This window comes from Pyrus communis, chromosome 9, assembly GCF_963583255.1.
Source record: "Pyrus communis chromosome 9, drPyrComm1.1, whole genome shotgun sequence".
Classification (NCBI taxonomy): domain Eukaryota; kingdom Viridiplantae; phylum Streptophyta; class Magnoliopsida; order Rosales; family Rosaceae; genus Pyrus; species Pyrus communis.
In genome coordinates, this window is record NC_084811.1 from 17633536 (window position 1) to 17652322 (window position 18787).

General features: G+C 37.4%; 1 protein-coding gene across 1 annotated transcript; it reads right to left on the reverse strand.

Moving 5' to 3' along the window:
- Positions 1 to 1522: 1522 nt before the first annotated feature.
- Positions 1523 to 7870, reverse strand: LOC137744912 (CDPK-related kinase 7-like). Its single transcript, XM_068484727.1, has 11 exons — positions 6879 to 7870; positions 5974 to 6101; positions 4950 to 4991; positions 4716 to 4824; positions 4149 to 4227; positions 3766 to 4062; positions 3210 to 3322; positions 2604 to 2711; positions 2461 to 2523; positions 2176 to 2343; positions 1523 to 2095 (listed from the first exon to the last, which is right to left on the reverse strand). The coding sequence occupies exons 1-11, from the start codon at positions 7365 to 7367 to the stop codon at positions 1958 to 1960; spliced, it is 1734 nt and encodes a 577-aa protein (XP_068340828.1). The 5' UTR covers positions 7368 to 7870; the 3' UTR covers positions 1523 to 1957.
- Between the last annotated feature and the right edge of the window lie 10917 nt (positions 7871 to 18787).

Here is an 18787-nt window from a genome sequence, read left to right on the forward strand (position 1 = left end):
TAGCTGCATTATTAGTTGCATACACATACATATGCATATTGGGTGCTGTGGACGCACAGGTAAGTGCCAGGTAAGTGTTATTCATGTTTAGATTTCAGTAGTGATTTGAGATGCTTAGAGAGCTCATAACCTGCACCCCCGGTGTTAGTGCTCTCGCCCAGAGTAGGGCACAGTCATTCACGTGATGTTCACCTCCCGCGCCACATGCTCAGCTTGGATCCAAGTTAGGTGCATAGTCCTGTCGTACAGACCACTTTAGGTGGTTCCGACTCGTAGGTGACCAGCGATTATTCGCACAGTCTTCACGTGATCGTAGCACTAGAGCGTATATATGTATTACACCCAGGCCTGTCGTACAGACCACTTTAGGTGGTTCCGACTCGTGGGCAGGTTCAGTTATTGAGTTTGAGATTTGAGCTCTATATGCAGCCGTACAGGTCACGTTAGGTGACTCCGGCTGCCAGATAATATGTTATCGTTATGAAATATACCTGAGCACTTGCATTTCATTATGAGGTTTTGACATGGCATTTTCTTGAGCATGATTGGCATACCCTTGAGCATGTTTGGCATATCTATACATACGTATATATGTTATTTCCTGGGAAGTATACAGGTTTTACGGCGAGGGGTTAGAATGTATTTTACTAAATGGTTTTCGAAAAGCTTTGTTTTTGCCCACTCACGCTTTTGTTTTGCGCCCCTCCAGGTTCTAGTTGCTTAGCAGTTTCGGTGGTTTCCCAGAGGGCTTTTCCTGCATTTCTGACAGACACTCATCAGCGTAGGGTCACCTTCGGGTGTACTATTGTCGCATCTTTTCTTTTGGACTGCTGTAGACTTGCTCTGAACTTAGCGTCTCACTTATGCTAGCACTTGTTTTAGTACTTTGTATGCTAGTTTTTAATTATTCGTACTTTTTTTATTACTACTCTTTTAGCTTCCGCACGTGCACATGGTTACGTCACCTTCGTGTGACGGCCAGCACTCCCTGATCTCGGTTGGGGTGTGTCAACTAGTTCACATATTGGTTCTCAAAATGAAACAAGTATCTACCAAACAATAATTAAAATGTAGTACTTCTTGCAAATACATAAAATATATGCAAATGAGATGTATGAATGTACTTACTCCCTTCTAAACTCGCTAACAGATACCTACTATACCCAAGCATGCATGTCGCATACTATACTTATACCACTTAATTCCAAATACCTTACAATATGAGTTAATACTCGTTCATCCCTTAAGCCCAATTTTCATAATTTAATTCTCAAATGCCACTCTATTATATACTCCTCCTCCAATTGTATACTCAAGCCCTTCCCTTGACGCTTGACATATACAAGGTTCCATTATTTTATATCCAAGACATCCCTTGAATATATTCACAACTCCACCATCAGTCATTTTAAAAAAAAATTTCAAACGAGCTCTTATTTATTATTTTTATGTTATTTACCAGTGAAAGCAATAATTGCCCTTTTACTCATTTCCTAAAAACTTGCCAAGAAAGGCAAAAGGTAAAAGAGTAGTCATGCTTAATTTATTTCTTCCAAAGGGAAATCCCACATTTTGGAGAAATTATTTGACAAAATAATTTGAACAAGATCACAGGAGGATTTTATTAACAAAACTAAATTGACAAAGACCACAAAACTCACTTCAGTTTACAACAGGACAGCTTTGTAATCTGTAAGGGTAATCCTACACACATTCTGTGATCTACTGTCTCTCACTTGTACAACCCTCCTCTAAACTTCAACGGCACCAATCATGGAGATGAGAATCAAGGAAACGGAAGGCCGCGGAGGGTAAAAGAAAAGAAGAGCAAATGACATGAGTATGTGCTGCAGATCCTCATAAAATGAACCTCTCGAATTAAGTACACATTTTGTCCCCTAGGGACATTCGAGGTCATCGGGAGTAAGGATGGAGGAATCAAACTGCATGTACTCGTTTACGCCTTCTGAAATGAGCGCGAAGAAACTCCATGTAGTAGTCTAACAAACCCTAGAAAACTGAGCTTTCCATCAGAGTGTCTTATCCAGTCCTGGAGAACAACATGAACTGGTACTGATGGGCTAAGTCCCAATTCCTGATAAAGTTCAATTTGTAGGGAGAATTCAGTTAGCACGAAGATGGTTTTTATATTTTATTGATTGGGAGAGAGCATACCGAAGCAAGTTCCTCTATCATTATTGGTCTATTTCCATCCTTCTCAAACAGCTCATATGCTCGCCTTGCATGTTGCTCCCAGCTCTCCATCCCTTCCAGCTGATGCACACTTATGGCAGACGCACAAAATTCTTCGAAATCCAGCTTTCTATACCGAAGAGAACTGATCTGCATGAAACACATATACGACTGCACACTTAGCTACAATTATTATTTTACTTGATTGGGGGAGGCATAGTTTTGATTAAAGAGAAACTAAAGAATATGCACACTTAGCAACGTTACCATGTTGACGTAATCTAGAACCCGCGAATCCTTCATGGCATCAGTGGAGTTCCTTGTTACACCCTGCTGACATACCAATGTTACTTGAAACGACTTCAGAGATGATTAAATAATAGAAAGCCAAGTAAAGAAAAAGTGCTAACAGTCTTGAAGTTCTGCATAGTGATGAATCCACTTTTGTTTGGCCCTAACAATGTAAATTGGTTCCGGAGATAAGCCAGCTGCGCTACACTTAACGTCTTTGCAAGAGTCTGTCACAATATAAAAACTTATTCATTCCATTTGTCATTGCTTTGAGAAGTGTCAGATATTTACACTAATGACATAAGTTGAGATAGATATGAAGCAATTATTTCAAAAAACCAATTCTCCGAGATTCGATTTTTCTTTTAGTTGTTCCTCACTTCCTCTTTTAAAGTCAGCCCTGACAACCGGTATAATGTTTAGGTTGTCAGACTTGACTGTTTAGACTAATTCAAAACCTAGAATAGAATAGGGGTTCAAATCAAGAAAAAAGTGCAAGAGCAACTGCCAAACCTAAGAGACACCAAGAGAGACACTCAAATAGTATTCATGAAACGAAAATGATGAAAAGGAAGAGGGTAGATCAAGAAAATAGAACATATTAAGGTGTCAATACTCACTAGTTGTATCACAAATTAATTGCAATAATGAGACATTTCAATTTCAGTCAAGTCCAAGACACACATATAAGAGAGAAAAAGATGAATAAACTTATTACTGCATACCCCTAATGCTGATTTTCGTAAAGCAGATGAGCATATGTAAGCATTAACAAGTTTGTACACTATCATATCCATCGGTATCTTGACCTCGTGATAATTGGCTAACCATGGATGACCTGAAAAGAAAAGTTGGTTGTCAGCATCCAAATTTCCAACCAAAATATGAATTTATCACAAAGAATATGACACCCATCACACCGCCCTTGGAATAGATAGACAGTAAGAAGATCTGGATCTTCTCCATTTAACATTCAAATGGAGATTAACAGTTGCAATCTACAGAGTCCAAGAATCTCAAGGGTACTCGCATTCAGGAGGAGCTGAAAGCATGTCACCTTTACGAACAGCAACTGGCACCCTCCATTTGAACTTCAAAGGGAGAGAACCCTCTTATAAAGAAAAAAGGCCAGAGTTGTCATTTCAGAATGTGTTTCGCAAAGGAAAGACACAAGGTGGAGGAAAAATGGATAAAATCAAGTCGTCATCAAAAGTACCCCATTTTAACATAATCCTACAGTTGACAGTAAAGAAGGGCCTTAGTAATAACTTGGTGACTTACATAGAGCTTGAGCTGCAGTTAATCTCTTACGGTAGTCCTTGTTCAGGAGTCTCTTTACAAAATCTATCGCATCAGACGATAAAGAAGGCCAAGGAGCTTCATCAAAGCTCGGATCAGCCTTTAGTACAGCTCGAAAGATGCCAGACTCGGTCCGGGACCAAAAAGGTCGGCTTCCACACAAAAGGATATAAGCAATTACACCAATACTCCACATGTCTGCTTCTGTCCCATATGACCTATGTAGAACTTCAGGAGCCACGTAGTATGCACTTCCTACAATATCATTCAACCTCTCATCTGCAGAAACTTAAGTCTTAGAGCCCAGTGGCCTTCAAAATTAACTAGAGTAAGATACATGCTAGGCAGTAGTCCTCAGTCCCAACCTGGTTTTACATAGTCAGAGAGTCCGAAATCAATGGCCTTCAATGGGGACTTCTCATCGCTTGAAGTAAAAAGGAAATTCTGGAGCAGAAAAATATCAAATCAGGTCAAGAAAAGAGAGAATAGGGCATAAAATGAGGACAAATAATAAGTGTTTATCTATCACATTATTTTTCAGACCAGAAAGGATATGTCAACAATCAGTACACGTGTGTGCATATATCTGAAAAAGGAAGAAGCCTAACCAACGTATGAACTAAATCGTATTAAAGGAATGGATCCAGTTAGAAAAGAATCATATGGCTTCCAGAGTTGTCAGTGATGCGGGATGTGAGATGTCTCTAAATCGCATTAATAACAGTCAAGCTATAGCTGTTTCGGAATTCTAGATATTTTTCAATGAGCCAACAGTGATTGGTGACATTCAAATGCAAGATTAAAACAGGAAAAGTTATTACTACCAACACTTTTAATTACTAATTACTTTTTAAATTAATTTTAGTATATGCAGCTGCCTGAATAAGGTAGAATGAATGAACTACTAAATATATCTTTAATGAACGAACTACCTCTGGCTTGAGGTCCCGGTGAACCACGCCTTGAAGATGACAGTAGGCAGTTACACTTAAAATCTGAACCATAACTGCCCTTGCATCATCTTCAGAATATTTTCCACCCCTAGAGAAGAGAATGAAAATTCAGCGAGTTTGAAAGAAAGATACAGAACAGGCTAGTGACTTCCCAAGAGTAAGAATTGTGTTCCTTCTTGCAGCACAAAATAAAAAACCTATTAGAGCAGGTACCTTGAAAGTATACTATCCAACAGTTCACCTCCTTTGCACAGCCTGGAACAAATGACATTGAGTAAGCTCTGAAATCTTTAGCCTAAATTGTAGCATCAAATTCCATATTTACATATATGACACTTTACTGTAACGATATATGATATGCAGCCAAAAACGAAAAAATGAATCACCTCATCGATTCAAAATTGGCCAAGTAATGAACTTATCCTGCAGACCCATCTCTATGTTTTTCAGTATTTAAAAAAAAAACTAGTTTTAAGACTCGCCTAGGAAGTTTCTTGGGTGGGGCTCTGAAGAAAACTGGGCTACAGACTAGCCTAAACGCCTAGGCGACCTGGGTGTTTGAATTTTTTTTTTTTTTGAAAAATTAAAACAACCCAAACCCAAAACAACGTCGTTTTGGGGGTTTTTATAAAATTCATGATAATTTTATGTTTCTAACTTAGTTTCTATTGGTTTATTATGACTTTATGATGTGAATTAGAGAAATAATAATAATGGTCAAATATTTGATGCTTGGCATGCTTGCTTGATTGTTTTACAAAGTATTATATAATATAATATTATTATATTAAGTATTATAGTAATTTAGGTACCGTCCTTGAGGCTATCCATGAAACGCATTGGCTTTGCCTTTGCCTTTTAAAACATTGATGTTCTTAGAGAGCATATCTAGATTGATCAGACAGATATCTCAGTCATGTCCATATTAAAGTTAGGCTTCAATGCACCCTGATTATATAACTAAATCCCATGTTTTTGGTGTCAACAAAGACACTTTAAAGCTATGTCCAAGCTGTTTTATTGGAGTTCATATGGATGCAAGTTGTCACATGTTCAACAGACAACTTTGGAAGCAAGTATGGATGCAGCTAAAAAGGAGATATTCAGGTAACCGGATCACAATCTTAAGCCAGTGAGTTTATAAAAATAAAAAACATAGAGAATAACATAAGCCACATGCATAACGTGAAATGGAGTTTAAATGCACATTCAGAAAGTTATAGCAATCACAACTTACTCCATCACTACATAAACGTTGTCATCATCTTCATAGGCCTCGTAGAACTGCACTAGGTTCTTATGTGTTAGAGCTCTTAGGATCTTCACTTCTCTTCTTACATCCTCTATGCCAATTGCCGTGGTCATCTGCAGAAACATCCTTCATTAGAGGCTGTTCGCAGTCTAATGATGTGGAATGAAATGTGTCCTCTTAGTATCCTTACATTGTAAGAACATAACGAAAGCACCAGAGAAATTTCTGAATATTTTTTCCGCATTGAAGTTATGATAACATGTCATTATCTATATCATGTTTTCTACTTTCCTTCACATCAAGCCAAACAATATAATGGTGCAAAGCTGCACTGGCTTCACTAAGATTGAGCACCGGTCACACACGTATGCTTATCACCTTCATATAAATCAAAAATACCATCTACAACCAGCCACTCATGGAGAGGAAGAATACAGGCATTCAACACAAAACAAAACTTCCTTTAGGACCTTACTGACATGATATATTCTATATCATAGCCAAAGGACTAACTAGTAGAAAACACGCAACGGTAGAGTATACAATATCCTCTTGAAAGTAAAATCTAATGAACCTTTTCATCCTTAATAACCTTGCGATATTTCCAGCACAATTCAACACAGTAAAAAGTTAATCAGCGCCCGGAGATGCTAAAGATAGTGACAGAGTTCGCTAAATTTGTAATATAGGATTAGGAGGTATGGCCTAAGAACATTAACAATAGGAAATTAAGGTCATATATTTATATATTGGACAGAAGCAATACAATCAAACTTCTATCAGAAGTTCAGAACTAAGACAATTCAATTATGAAACTGCATTTGAAACAATAACCGAAAACAGAAACGAAGTTGTTCAACAACAAAAGACATAAGACATGAAATTCGGACCTTTGACTTTGGAATAACCTTGACAGCCACATCCTGGCCCTTCAAGCTTCCCTTCTTGGCCTTGGCAGAGCAAGTATATCCGAAATGCCCGCGCCCCACCTCGTCACCAAGCTCATAATGGCTTACGAACTGTTTCGAAAACCCGAAACTCTTGTCCAAGGCAACCTCACACTCACTCCCTTCAGGGATTGAGGCCTCATTGGGCTTCACAGAGCCGTGCCTCCGAGCAAGCAATGCCCGAATGTGCTTCGCCGGAGACGGAGGCGGGAAAGGCCGCTTGAATATGCGCAGAGGCGTGGAGCTGACGCTGGAGTTGGCAGGAGAGTTCTTGAACAGACTTGGCAATGGACTTGGGCTGTAAAATGGGAAGTTTGAGGATTTTGAGGACTGGGAATTGGGTGCTGCATATGCCTCGTTTTCGCTCGGAATTGTGGGGTCTTGAGATTGGAGTTGTGGGTTTTCTGTGGGTTTTCCATGACACAGTCCCATGGATTATTCAATCCCAGAACTGAATTGGTAAGAAAAACCCAGAAAGGATGTCAAATTTCCAAGGAATTTTGTAGAGCAAGAGAGAGGTGCCCAAGCAAGAAGATCTAGCAAAAGGGAGATGCCCAAGCAAGAAGATCAATCTGAGAAACTAAAAACAAAAGCAATGCAACTTTTTTGTGATGATAAAAACAATGCCTGACAGAGAGGTGAAGGATCAAACAACTCACCTGAAGAAGGAAATTATAGGTGAGGAGGGGAGGGAAGTGATGGTGGGAAGCAAAAGCAAAGGGAAAGAAAACCCAGTAAAAAAAATTGCAAGAAGAAGGAAGGAATGAGATGAGAGGGAAAAAAAGTGGGGAAAAAAGATGCCTACTTGAGGCAGCAAGAAAAGAAAAGGAAAAAAGAAGACCCAATGCCTCCTTTTTTCCGCTTTATGCAAGCTTTTCTGATAATGGTTTCTATGTGTACGTAGCTATAAAACTTTCACCACGTACAACCAACTTATATGAAATCAGTTCACTGTAACGTTGGTAGTTTGATTACGTTATGTTCTTGAAAAAAGACGCTACGTCGACGGTTTAAGTGCTTCTGGTGGGAAGGAAGTTGCTGTTATTACTCTGGTTACAGTGAATTCTTCTTTGTATTCTTTCTTTTCGTTTCTTTTTTGTTTTATTCCTTTTTCTTTTCTTTTTTTTTTATTCTCTCAGCATCTCTCTCTGGTGTCTAATAATAATAATGAATGATAATTATGGAGGGAAGTGGGGTTTGGGTTTGGATTCTTCCAGCCTGTCGTTTTCGATCCCTCGAAACGAAGATGGATATGTTGCCTTGTATGCCTAAACGTCGTGAATTTGAGTTTGCGTGTGTGTATTTGAGCTTTTGACCGGCTTTTGCTCGCCTTTGAATGGAGAGGTTTTTTTGGATGGGGATCTTTTCGGATTCTCAAATCGTATCCGTTCATTATACATCGTTCGATCAATTTTTGTTAGGTACTATTTATATTTCATTTTAAATAAAAATATTGAAAACAATTTTTGATCGTACGATGTACGATAAACGGACACGATTTAAGGATTCCTAGAATCCTCACAAAGAAGACCCGGAGAGGATCCTCATTTGTTTTTTTTGTAGGTGAGTGAGAGAGAGAGAGATCAAAGTGGGGTGAGATTATGTGGTGTTCTTTGTGTATGAGACGAGATGTTAAAAATATCATATCGACATATAACAGTAACAAATGATATATCATTTATTCCAACAGAGATGTCAAAGCTGACATAGAAAAGAAGACTAAGTTGACATGGACACAAATATGTCAAAATGGAAGCTGCCTTCAAATATGGTTTTTGAACCACCAACAACCCAACTTTTATGAGTAAGGATATTCATACCATGTTTTTATACCACATTACCTTAGGTGGCATCTGATGTGGACAACCACATCATTTGAAAAATTTGTAAAACCCAAGAAAATGAAGGAGAAAGACTTTTCGTATACTACAATTATAATTTAATGAACTAATTTTTTTTAATTATTAGTTTATTAAATAATGAACTAAATTTAAAAATCTGATTAATTCAAATGATGTTCGTCCACATCAAATGCCACCTAAGGTGGTATGAAAATGTTGTACAAAAATATGATATGAATATCATTACTCAACTTTTATTAACATAAATGAAGCAATAAATTTTGGTATATTGGGTGGAAGAAAAATATTGACAATATGTTAAATTGCCAAGTCAGTCATCAAATTGAAATTTGATGTTTTGAATTTGATGTCTCATTTTAAGATGCTTTGAGTCCTCACAGACACGTTGTCCAATTGCCGGACTCCAAAATTTATCCTTTAAATGGGCATGTCCTTCTCATTTTATTATACATAAAATTTCCTTTATGAAGGTTTTGTCCCAATAAACCCTAAAAGTCTCTTCTTTCTTTCTTTTGAAATATATACTAAAGAATTTAGGTGAAGAATGATACAACAGCAATATGTGCACGTAATTCATGCAACAATCAAAACTGTAACTATCAAAATCGAAGCATACACCATACAACAGAAAAGGTATAAGAGAAACCACCAAATCACAAAGTTAGCTTCTCAAAAAATATGTTGAAACTGAGTTTCTTGTTGGTAAAATGTTATGAACGATGGAGTTGAATTCCACAAGAAATGGAGCACTGGCCCATAGTTTCTTAGTATCCTTACTCTTTATTCTTTGTTAGCCATACTTCCGCTTGTTGCATAACATCAAACAAATAGTTCCCATGTGTTTAGATGACGATTTTAAAAGCACTAAAGAATTTCAAAATTATGAAATTCAGATAACGGGATTTACGTTTCTAGATATAATGAGTTTTGTTGGAACCAAATAGTACCCACTTGTTGCAAGGTGTTTGGTAGTTTCACGAGAGTGATCAAGCATGCAAAGAGTTTTTTGAATCTTCTGAGTTTGTAGTGTATTTGAGCTTCCCTTCTTTGTTATAGAGCGCCGTATTTACAGGCATCTTCATGATTCTTTGTATTGAATCAATTTATTTGTCGGGCCTTGATTTATGGAATTTGTCTCCAATAATTATCTTGACTAAAGCTTGGTTTGAACTTGATTGGATACTAATTTGAACCAAATAATTTAACTTGGTAAATTAATCAAATTATTTAATTGACATGATTTATATTTTGATTTAATTAAAGTCAACCAAATCAAATAATTTGGTAAACCAAATCAAATAACTTGGTAAATTAATCGTACGTGGATTAAATTAGATCAAAGAATTTGATTTGTTATTAACCAAATAATTTAACTTGGTAAATTTACCAAATAATTTAATTGACATGATTTATATTTTGATTTAATCAAAGTTAATTAAAAGATAATTCCTTAACTGTTTCTACCATTAACTTAATTTGGTAAATCTTTTGCATTACACCAGATGTTGACACGTGTCATTTTTGATGATTCATACGGCTTTGATGAGTCACATGCAATGTGTGTAATTTGGTAAGACCCATAGTGTGTGCCGCATAAGCTATAGTAAGTCAAAATTTAATTTGTTGGTGAACATTATTTCACCAAAATTTCGATGTTTTCACACAACCACGTCAAGAGTCGAAGTGTGACTCCACTCTTGATGGGGTGGCATTTGTAGTGGGGGTGAGGATGTGATGGAAGCGTCGTTGGGGTGGAAGAGGCATGACGGTGGGGGTGATCGTGGAAACAGTAATGGCTGCGAGGGGGGAGTGTGTGGCAGCGGCGAAGGCGACAATTTTGGGGTGGTGGTTGTGATGGAAATTGCAATAGTGGTGGTGGTGAGGATATATATACATATATATATATATATATATGTTTATTTATATTTCTTGGTGATTCCTTGATCTCATGATGAACTAAAAAGCAAAAGAGGGTTTTCTCTCGTGCGTATTGAAAAATGATTACTACTTTTTGTTAGCTTTTGTAGTTTTTGTTGCGAGATTTAGAAATTGTATGTTTGAAATCTAATATTGTGTTGCAACAATAAAGTTGCCTTACCCATGTTGTAACCAATCTAAGTTTTCATGAGCGTACAAGAAATTTTAAGATTTTTTTTTACGAAACCATCAAAATTGATACAAGTCTAGAGGGATTATGGGGGTACCATTTGATGTTTCATGGATATATGAGATTTTCCCGGGATTTTTAGAATACAATGTATTTTTGTAAGGGTTTTTTATCATAAATAATCTCTGAAATTAAGCAATCTCATCAAGATGGTCAAAATTGATCTAAGTCTAGAGGAATCATGGGGGTACCATTTGATGTTTCATGGATATATGAGATGTTCCCGGGATTTTTAGAATACAATGTATTTTTGTAAGAGTTTTTATCATAAATGGTTTCTGAAATTGAGCCACCTCATTAAGATGGTCCCTGAAATTAAAAATCAATCAATGTAGTCCCTGAAATTGGGTGTTGCAAATCAATGTGGTCTTTCTGTTATAATTCTGTCAAAAATTATGTTATCCACATGGCACATATGTGACAGCCCGTCCCGAAATTTACCTTCGATGGCGTGGAATGACGATTTTACCCTTGGATGTTAGTTGGTGTTTGGGTGATTTGTTTTCTTTTGTTTTGGGTTGGCTGCCATCACAACACACACACACACACCTAAACCAACCCATGGACCCTCCCTCTCGGATTTTTTTGTAAATTTCGTACAAGTCGTACGGACAACTTTCGATTCAACCATTTTCTACACGGATCGAGACCTTGAAGGTGGATTTCATGTTCCTTGCAAGCTCTTGAGTACATCCATACCATTTTTAGAACTTGAAACCCTTAAAAACCCGAGAACCCAAGATCCCAGTTCGAGGTACTGTTCATGCATACGTAAATACAAAGGTTTCAGAGGATTCTAAGGTTATAGTGAGCTTTAAGACACTCTCACGAAGCTCAGAGAAGCATTTTGGAAGAAATTAGACGTCAGGAAACTCGAGAATAATGAATTGCAGAGGTGACCGGAATATCACAATTTTTCCGGCGATATTCCATCGTTTTTGGGGCTTCAAACATGTAAGGGACTGTTCTAATCGTTGTGAGCTTCAATTTGGTACTGATTTCATGAATTTTGGATGAAAAAATGACTGAGATATAAAGGTTTAAAGTTTTTCCCAGTTTCCGGTGACGGCAACGGAGTCCGACGACTAGCCGGAAAAGAAAGGGGAATATGTTGTTAATCTTAACGGAATATTCATAACAGCAGTTAACGACGTCAGGTTAGTTTTAACGAAATATGCTTGCTTTTGGACGGAATATTCCTAACAGCATTAACCACCGCCGTCAGTGTGCTAGGCATGTGCTTGTGCGTGGGCAACGCGTGTGGCCGTACCTTGGCCGGTGCGTGGGTGGTCGGAAAATGATTTTAAAAATATGGGGATGTTCGTGAGGTTGAGTAGATCATGTTGGTATATTCAAACACCCCATTTGAGCAATGTATGAGAAGTTATTACCTAGTTTTGGGTTATGTGCATTAAATTGACGTTTATATAGTTGTTTCGCATATAGGTGAGACCTATTCTGAGGACGAGCACAGTCACTCGAGGCGAGGGGGCTACGACCCTTCCATATACCAGTGAGTGGGTCTTTCCTTTTATCGTGTGTGTGTGTGTGTGTATGACTGATAATTCCACAAACGTTTACAAATTTAATTTCATATAATTTCTGTTAATGCTTTGGAGGACTAGTGTGAACTACGAATGGCTTGATCCCTGTTTAGGGTATGTAGGCAGTCTAACAAGACGTTAGATGCAGCCATACAATAAACGAGACTAAATAATGGAGACAATTGATAGGAGCATATTTAGGCGACTTACTTAGCTTGTTTTCGTGCATCTTTGTTGTTAATTCATAGTTGTTTTAGTAGATTAAGCCATTTTCGTGTGTTTTTAGGTTCATATGGCTAAGGGAGCAAAAAGATGCATTTTGGAGCATTTTGGAGCAAAATTGGGCTTGGAATGGATAGCATATGATTGGAGCCAAAGTGTTGGACGAATTTGAAGACCTTGTATTCACTTTGGACATAAAACAAAGGGCCTAGCCCATTCTCTCTTAAACCAACCCCAAGACCATGCATTTCCTTCCAATTCCAAAACCCACAATCACTTCAAAAGCCATGCAAATCCATATTCAACACCCTAAACTACAACCATGCATCATTACACCACCTTCTCCATCTTCATTCCACATGCATTTCAACTCACATGCACTCATCATCATTCAACCTAGTGTCACTCCCATACTTTTCCATTGTATAATTCATCCACATGCATCTTTAATCATTCACTCACAAGCTTTAACCAACAAACAAATCATCCAACACATGCACCCATCTTCATTGCCGTGGCTTTCCCCCTTAATTCCAGCTTCACAACCATGCACAACACATGCATTCCCACCCTTACAAGACCCTAATCATTCATCCATACAATCTTGCATAATTCACAAACACATAATCATTCACCCTAGCTTTAATTCACATGCATTCACACACTAACAACAACTTAATGCCGTGTATTCCCTTGCCTTTCCACAACTTTTCCTAGCTAATTTTCACATGCATTCACTTCATCATTACACCACCACTCATTCTTTAAAAATCCACATGCACATTCAATCATTCATTCAAGCCCCCTTGTGCCATGTTTCCCCCTTTTGTTCCCACCCATCACATGCATCATCATCAAACAAACACTCAATGCCGTGGGTTCCCTTTGCTTCCCTTGTGCAATTCCAGTTTTCACATGTGTCCTAGCTGTTTTTCCATCATTCCTCCACACAAATACTTAAACAAACAGCCATATGTTCCCTCCACTACCCCTATAAATACCCTAGCATTCATTCATTCAATTCATATCTCATATATCTCATTCACAACACAACACCCCTCAAACACTCCCATTCTTTCCTTAGCCGTGAGTCCCCCCTCCCTACTAATCCAAACACCAACCATCTTTCCATTTCCATCACTCCTCACTCCATTCCACACTTCCATTCCCCCAAACCAACTATCCTTAGACCTTATGCTACAACAACGAGGAAGAGAAGAGGACCTAAACGTTCATACAATTCAAGTTTGAGTTGTTGGAATGTTTAGGTGATTCTTTGATTTCAATGTTTCATTTTAATTCTCTTTGTTTTGTACGTATAAGGAATGGAAGAGAAGAGTGCCTAAACGTTCATACAATTCAAGTTTGAGTTGTTGGAATGTTTAGGTGTTTCTTTGATTTCAATGTTATGAAGAACTAATCCCCCTTTAGCTAGGGGGTAATTCGAAATAAATGTTTATGCTTGCATTTTGATTTGATTACTTCTAATTGCGTTTCATAAGTTGTGAATTCAATTTGTTTAACTATTTGATTGATAACCTATTTATGTATGTTTATTGAGAGTGCACGCTTAATTTTCATTCATGAATATGACGCTAGAATATAAGTGAGTTTCACCTAATCGTTATGAACTTATATTCACAAGTAGTGGAGGTTGCTTATAAACAATCGCGTTAAACGAATTCTTGGCATAAGTTTCATGCGTATTCCATAGTAACGAATGCCTCGTCAACACTTATAGTTTTCAAAGAACTTAATGATTCTTGCTTGTATCTCTATTATGCAATTCATGTAGGGAACTTGTGGGGAATGCTTTGGGTTGTCGTATGCAATCATCCAATTCATTAACTTAAGGAAAACTTGACGGTTAATTTAAGCGGACCTAATTAACCCGGGGTGATGAGTTTCATAATTTATTGAAATGCAATTGGAAATCTTTTTATTATGCAAGTGTAACATGTGTGGAGAAGAACCCCTTAGCTAGCCATACCATCCATTCATTTCCGTCAATTTCATATTTACAATTTGTTTTCTTTACAATCTATCCATTTTAGTTTAAATTCGTCCAAAATCAATCCCCCCATATTTCGTTTAAAGTCTTAGTCTTAATCTTTCTTATTTTTAATTTTGAATTCTTCGAGTTTAGTATAGCATTTTAGTTTGTGTTTTTAAAAGCATTTTGAGTCTTTTGATTTGTTTTAGTGTTTTAAAGTTTAGTTTTACATTCTTTGAGTCTAGTTTAGTGTTTTATATTATGTTTTTACGTTTTTAAGTCAAATCCAAGTGATTAACAATCCCTCCTAATCCCCGGTCCAGAACGATCCCTACTTATACTTATACTACAATTGTCAAAAAGAGGGTTTAATTTGTGTGCGTATAAATCTCGCATCAACAATAGCCTTGCTTATGGAATTGAGCAGTGTAAGGGAGATTGGTGAAAAATGTGAGATTTAACCTTAGGTTTTGGTATAACTAATGTTGGTCATAAATTAAGATGTGAAGAATCAAGAAATTGAGGTAAGATAAGGTAAGGTAAGTAGTGATAGTTAATTTAATTAGTGTCTATTTGGACTTATCACTGATGATTATTCTCGAAAGTAAATAGTTCGGGAGTGGGATGTTACAGTTATGCATTTCATGCCATTTGTGTATATGTTTATATATCTGGTAATATTATATATATTTGGAAGCACTACGAAATGTTTGGGTTTAGATTGTATCATGGCATATTCATACATATATTACTTGAATCTAATTATTGTGAATGCTTTGAAGTGCCAAATGACGCTGTGGACGCTCAGGTAAGATTCAGGTATGTACACTTTGATGATAATAATGGTAGTGAGTACGATTGTATTGAGATATGTTAGAGCTCATAAACCTGCACCTTGGTGTTCGTGCTCCCGCCCTTGGCTAGGGCTTAGCCTTTGGTAGTGAGTACGATTGTATTGAGATATGTTAGAGCTCATAAACCTGCACCTTGGTGTTCGTGCTCCCGCCCTTGGCTAGGGCTTAGCCTTCACATGATTGTTCACCTCCCGCACCACACGCTCACCTTGGATCCAAGGTAGGTGCCAACCTGTCGTACAGACCACTTTAGGTGGTTCCGACTCATAGGTGACTTGCGATACTTCGCACAGCCTTCACGTGATCGTAGCACTTGAGCGTATTTATTTACACCCAGCCTGTCGTACAGACCACTTTAGGTGGTTCCGACTCGTGTGCAGGATTTGGTAGATGAGATATTGGCTAGCATATTATTGAGTTATTGGCTAGCATATTATTGAGCTATTGGCTAGCACGTTGATAAGTTAATGGCTAGCATGTTGATGAGTTAATGGCTAACATGTTATTGAGCTATTGACTAGCATTAATTGATGAGATACAGATAAGTTGTACAGGTCACGATAGGTGACTCCAGCTTATAGTTAGTATTGATTGATGTGATATGTGTACAATTGTACAGGTCACCATAGGTGATTCTGATTTGCATGCTAGTATGGTTTATTAAGCACGTGATTATTTGTATTGCTATTGAGATGTTGGATAATGGTATATTTCCAGGTTTACTATTAGTATACTTTTGATTTCATACTTTTACGCAGTATGATTTGTTGGAAACTATACAGGTCTTATGGCGAGGGGTTACTACCTTTGATAATGGAAAATGATTTTGAAAATCCTTGTTTCGATCACTCACTCACATTTTCTATTTATGCACCCCTCCAGGTACTAGCAGCAGAGTTTCTGTATTGACGAGGATTTGTGGCACTTCCCAGTACAGGTGGCTTCTTTTGATGGTATAATCATTATCTTACCTTACTGTACTATACCTATACTCTGTATCATGCGTGAATGGGTCTAGACCCGCTCACCGCGCATTCGTGTACTTAGGCACTTTAAGATTTTAATGTATTCATATTTTATACATTATCACACTTTATGGTTTCGTCACCTTCCTGGTGTCGGCCAACACGTCTCGATTTGGGATCCTAATGGACATTCCGGGTCGGGGTGTGTCAACATAATTGGTTCCCATAAACTTAATTAATTATTTTCATGTAGATTAAAAATAATTAAATAATAAAAAATTTTGAAATTTAAAATTATTATTATTAAAAACTTGAAAAAAAAAAACAAAAAAGGAAAAAAAAAAAAGAATAAGATGCTTCCTATGCGCGCCTGGCAATCCCACCTTGAGTAACGACAAGACGTCGGTCTTGACCTACAACACCTCCTCCGGCAACACGTCGTCCAACACCAAAACCAGGCAGGCAGGGACAGAAGCCCCTGGTGATTTCGGAATCGCTGTCAGCCGCAAATCTCATCTTGCCCCTGGTGATTTTGGCAACTTTGTAACGCTCCACTCCCGAAATACTTATTTTTGGAAAATAATTCCGATGATAGGTCCAATTTAAACTCTTGTTTAATTTACTACCATTAATCATTATTTTTTTCCTTCAATTCCTTAATTCCTCACAAAACTATATCCATATTTTAATTATCAAAACATACGATTAAATTATCAATTAAATCCCCAAATTTCTTCTATTAAAACTTCTCAACACAAGATTAACTTTCGATTATTTAGGGTTGCTTCTAACCCTTGTTAGACTGCTTACGTACCCTTGAGGGGGATCAAACCTTTCGTAGTTCACCATTCACTTCCTAACTCATTTCTGAAAAACATTTAAGTGACTAACAATCACTAACTAGGTTCAAACAAGGGAATCACACCAAAAACATATGAAATATGGATTCATAATATCGAAATTAGCTTAAAAAGACGGCATCAGCTCACTGGCTATGCGCCGCAGTGGGTGGCGGTCGGCCACCGGACTCATTGAAAAATTTCACTATTTCTAAAAATTCCTAAATTTACAGAAATGTAGATCAAGTCAAGGGGAACAATTTTTATACCTGAGCCAAAATCCAATTTGGCCGGAGAACACCTCAAATTTCCCACGAACCGCCGGAAACCCTTAATTTTGGGTGTTCTTGATTTGACTCCAAAACAGCTCCGACACCCCCAACCAATGGTCGAGCCTTGCTCTTGAGGTTGAGGGAAGTCTATTGGTGGTGGGAATTGACGGTAATCGTTGTCGGAATCACCGAAAAATGGTGAAACCTGCAGGACAAACCAGAATTTTGTGGCTTCGCATTTTAAATTTGGGTTAGAAATTTAGAAATATAACATACACAGATGTTGGGCTCGTCCATATCTTTCCATGGACACCAAGATCACCCAAAACGGAGGTCGGATGAGGAAGATGCGGCCGGGTCAAAATTGATGGTTCACGGGTCGAAAACGACCCATCTTCTCCCTCCTTTCCCTCCTTTCTCCCCCCTTCCTGATTGGCTCTCACTCCCTCCTTTTCTCTCCCGCACTCTCCTTTCCTCCCTCTCCCTTGCTGCCATCTGGCAGCTTCTAAAATGGTTTTTTTTCCTTCTTCTTTCTTTCTTCTGTCATTTTCTTCTTTTCTAATTGGTCCCTTCCCAAAGTAATGGAACCCCTAAAATATTAAATTCCTATTTTATGTAAGAAACTTCTAACATCCATAACTTCTCCTTGCTTGTCTTGATTCACAAACGACCTTCGCCTACACGCTCGTGGTGTCGAGCTCAATTCGAAAATATTAAGAGTGACACCTGAAGGTCTACGAATTTTAAATAATTAATGTCCAAACTTCAAACTTCGTAACTAGTTTAATTAAATCTAATTTCAAATAAATTAATATAAATTCTTGAAACAAAACTTTAAAATTTCTCAATTCAATTTTTTCATAACCATAAATCGATTATTTTTTATTTTCTCCACATATTCATATATTTAAAATTTCAAGGTATTACAATCTTCTTTTTTTTTTTTAGTTTTTTATTATTTAAATATTTTTAATTCACAAAAAGATATATATTTTTTAATTTGTAGGACCCATTTAAGTGGCACGTCAGAATTTAACAGAGTTTTTGACGGAATGGTGACGGAAGGATCACATTGATTGGTAACATCCATTTTCAGGGACAATATTGATTGATTTTCAATTTCAGGAACCATTT

Coding starts and splice junctions, on each gene's coding strand:
- LOC137744912 (XM_068484727.1), bottom strand. CDS start 7,367: ATGGGACTGTGTCATGGAAAACCCACAGAAAACCCACAACTCCAATCT. Junction 2,524..2,603: donor CTATGCAGAACTTCAAGACT/GTTAGCACTTTT, acceptor GTATGTCAGCAG/GGTGTAACAAGGAACTCCAC. Junction 2,344..2,460: donor TTCTAGATTACGTCAACATG/GTAACGTTGCTA, acceptor TGTTTCATGCAG/ATCAGTTCTCTTCGGTATAG.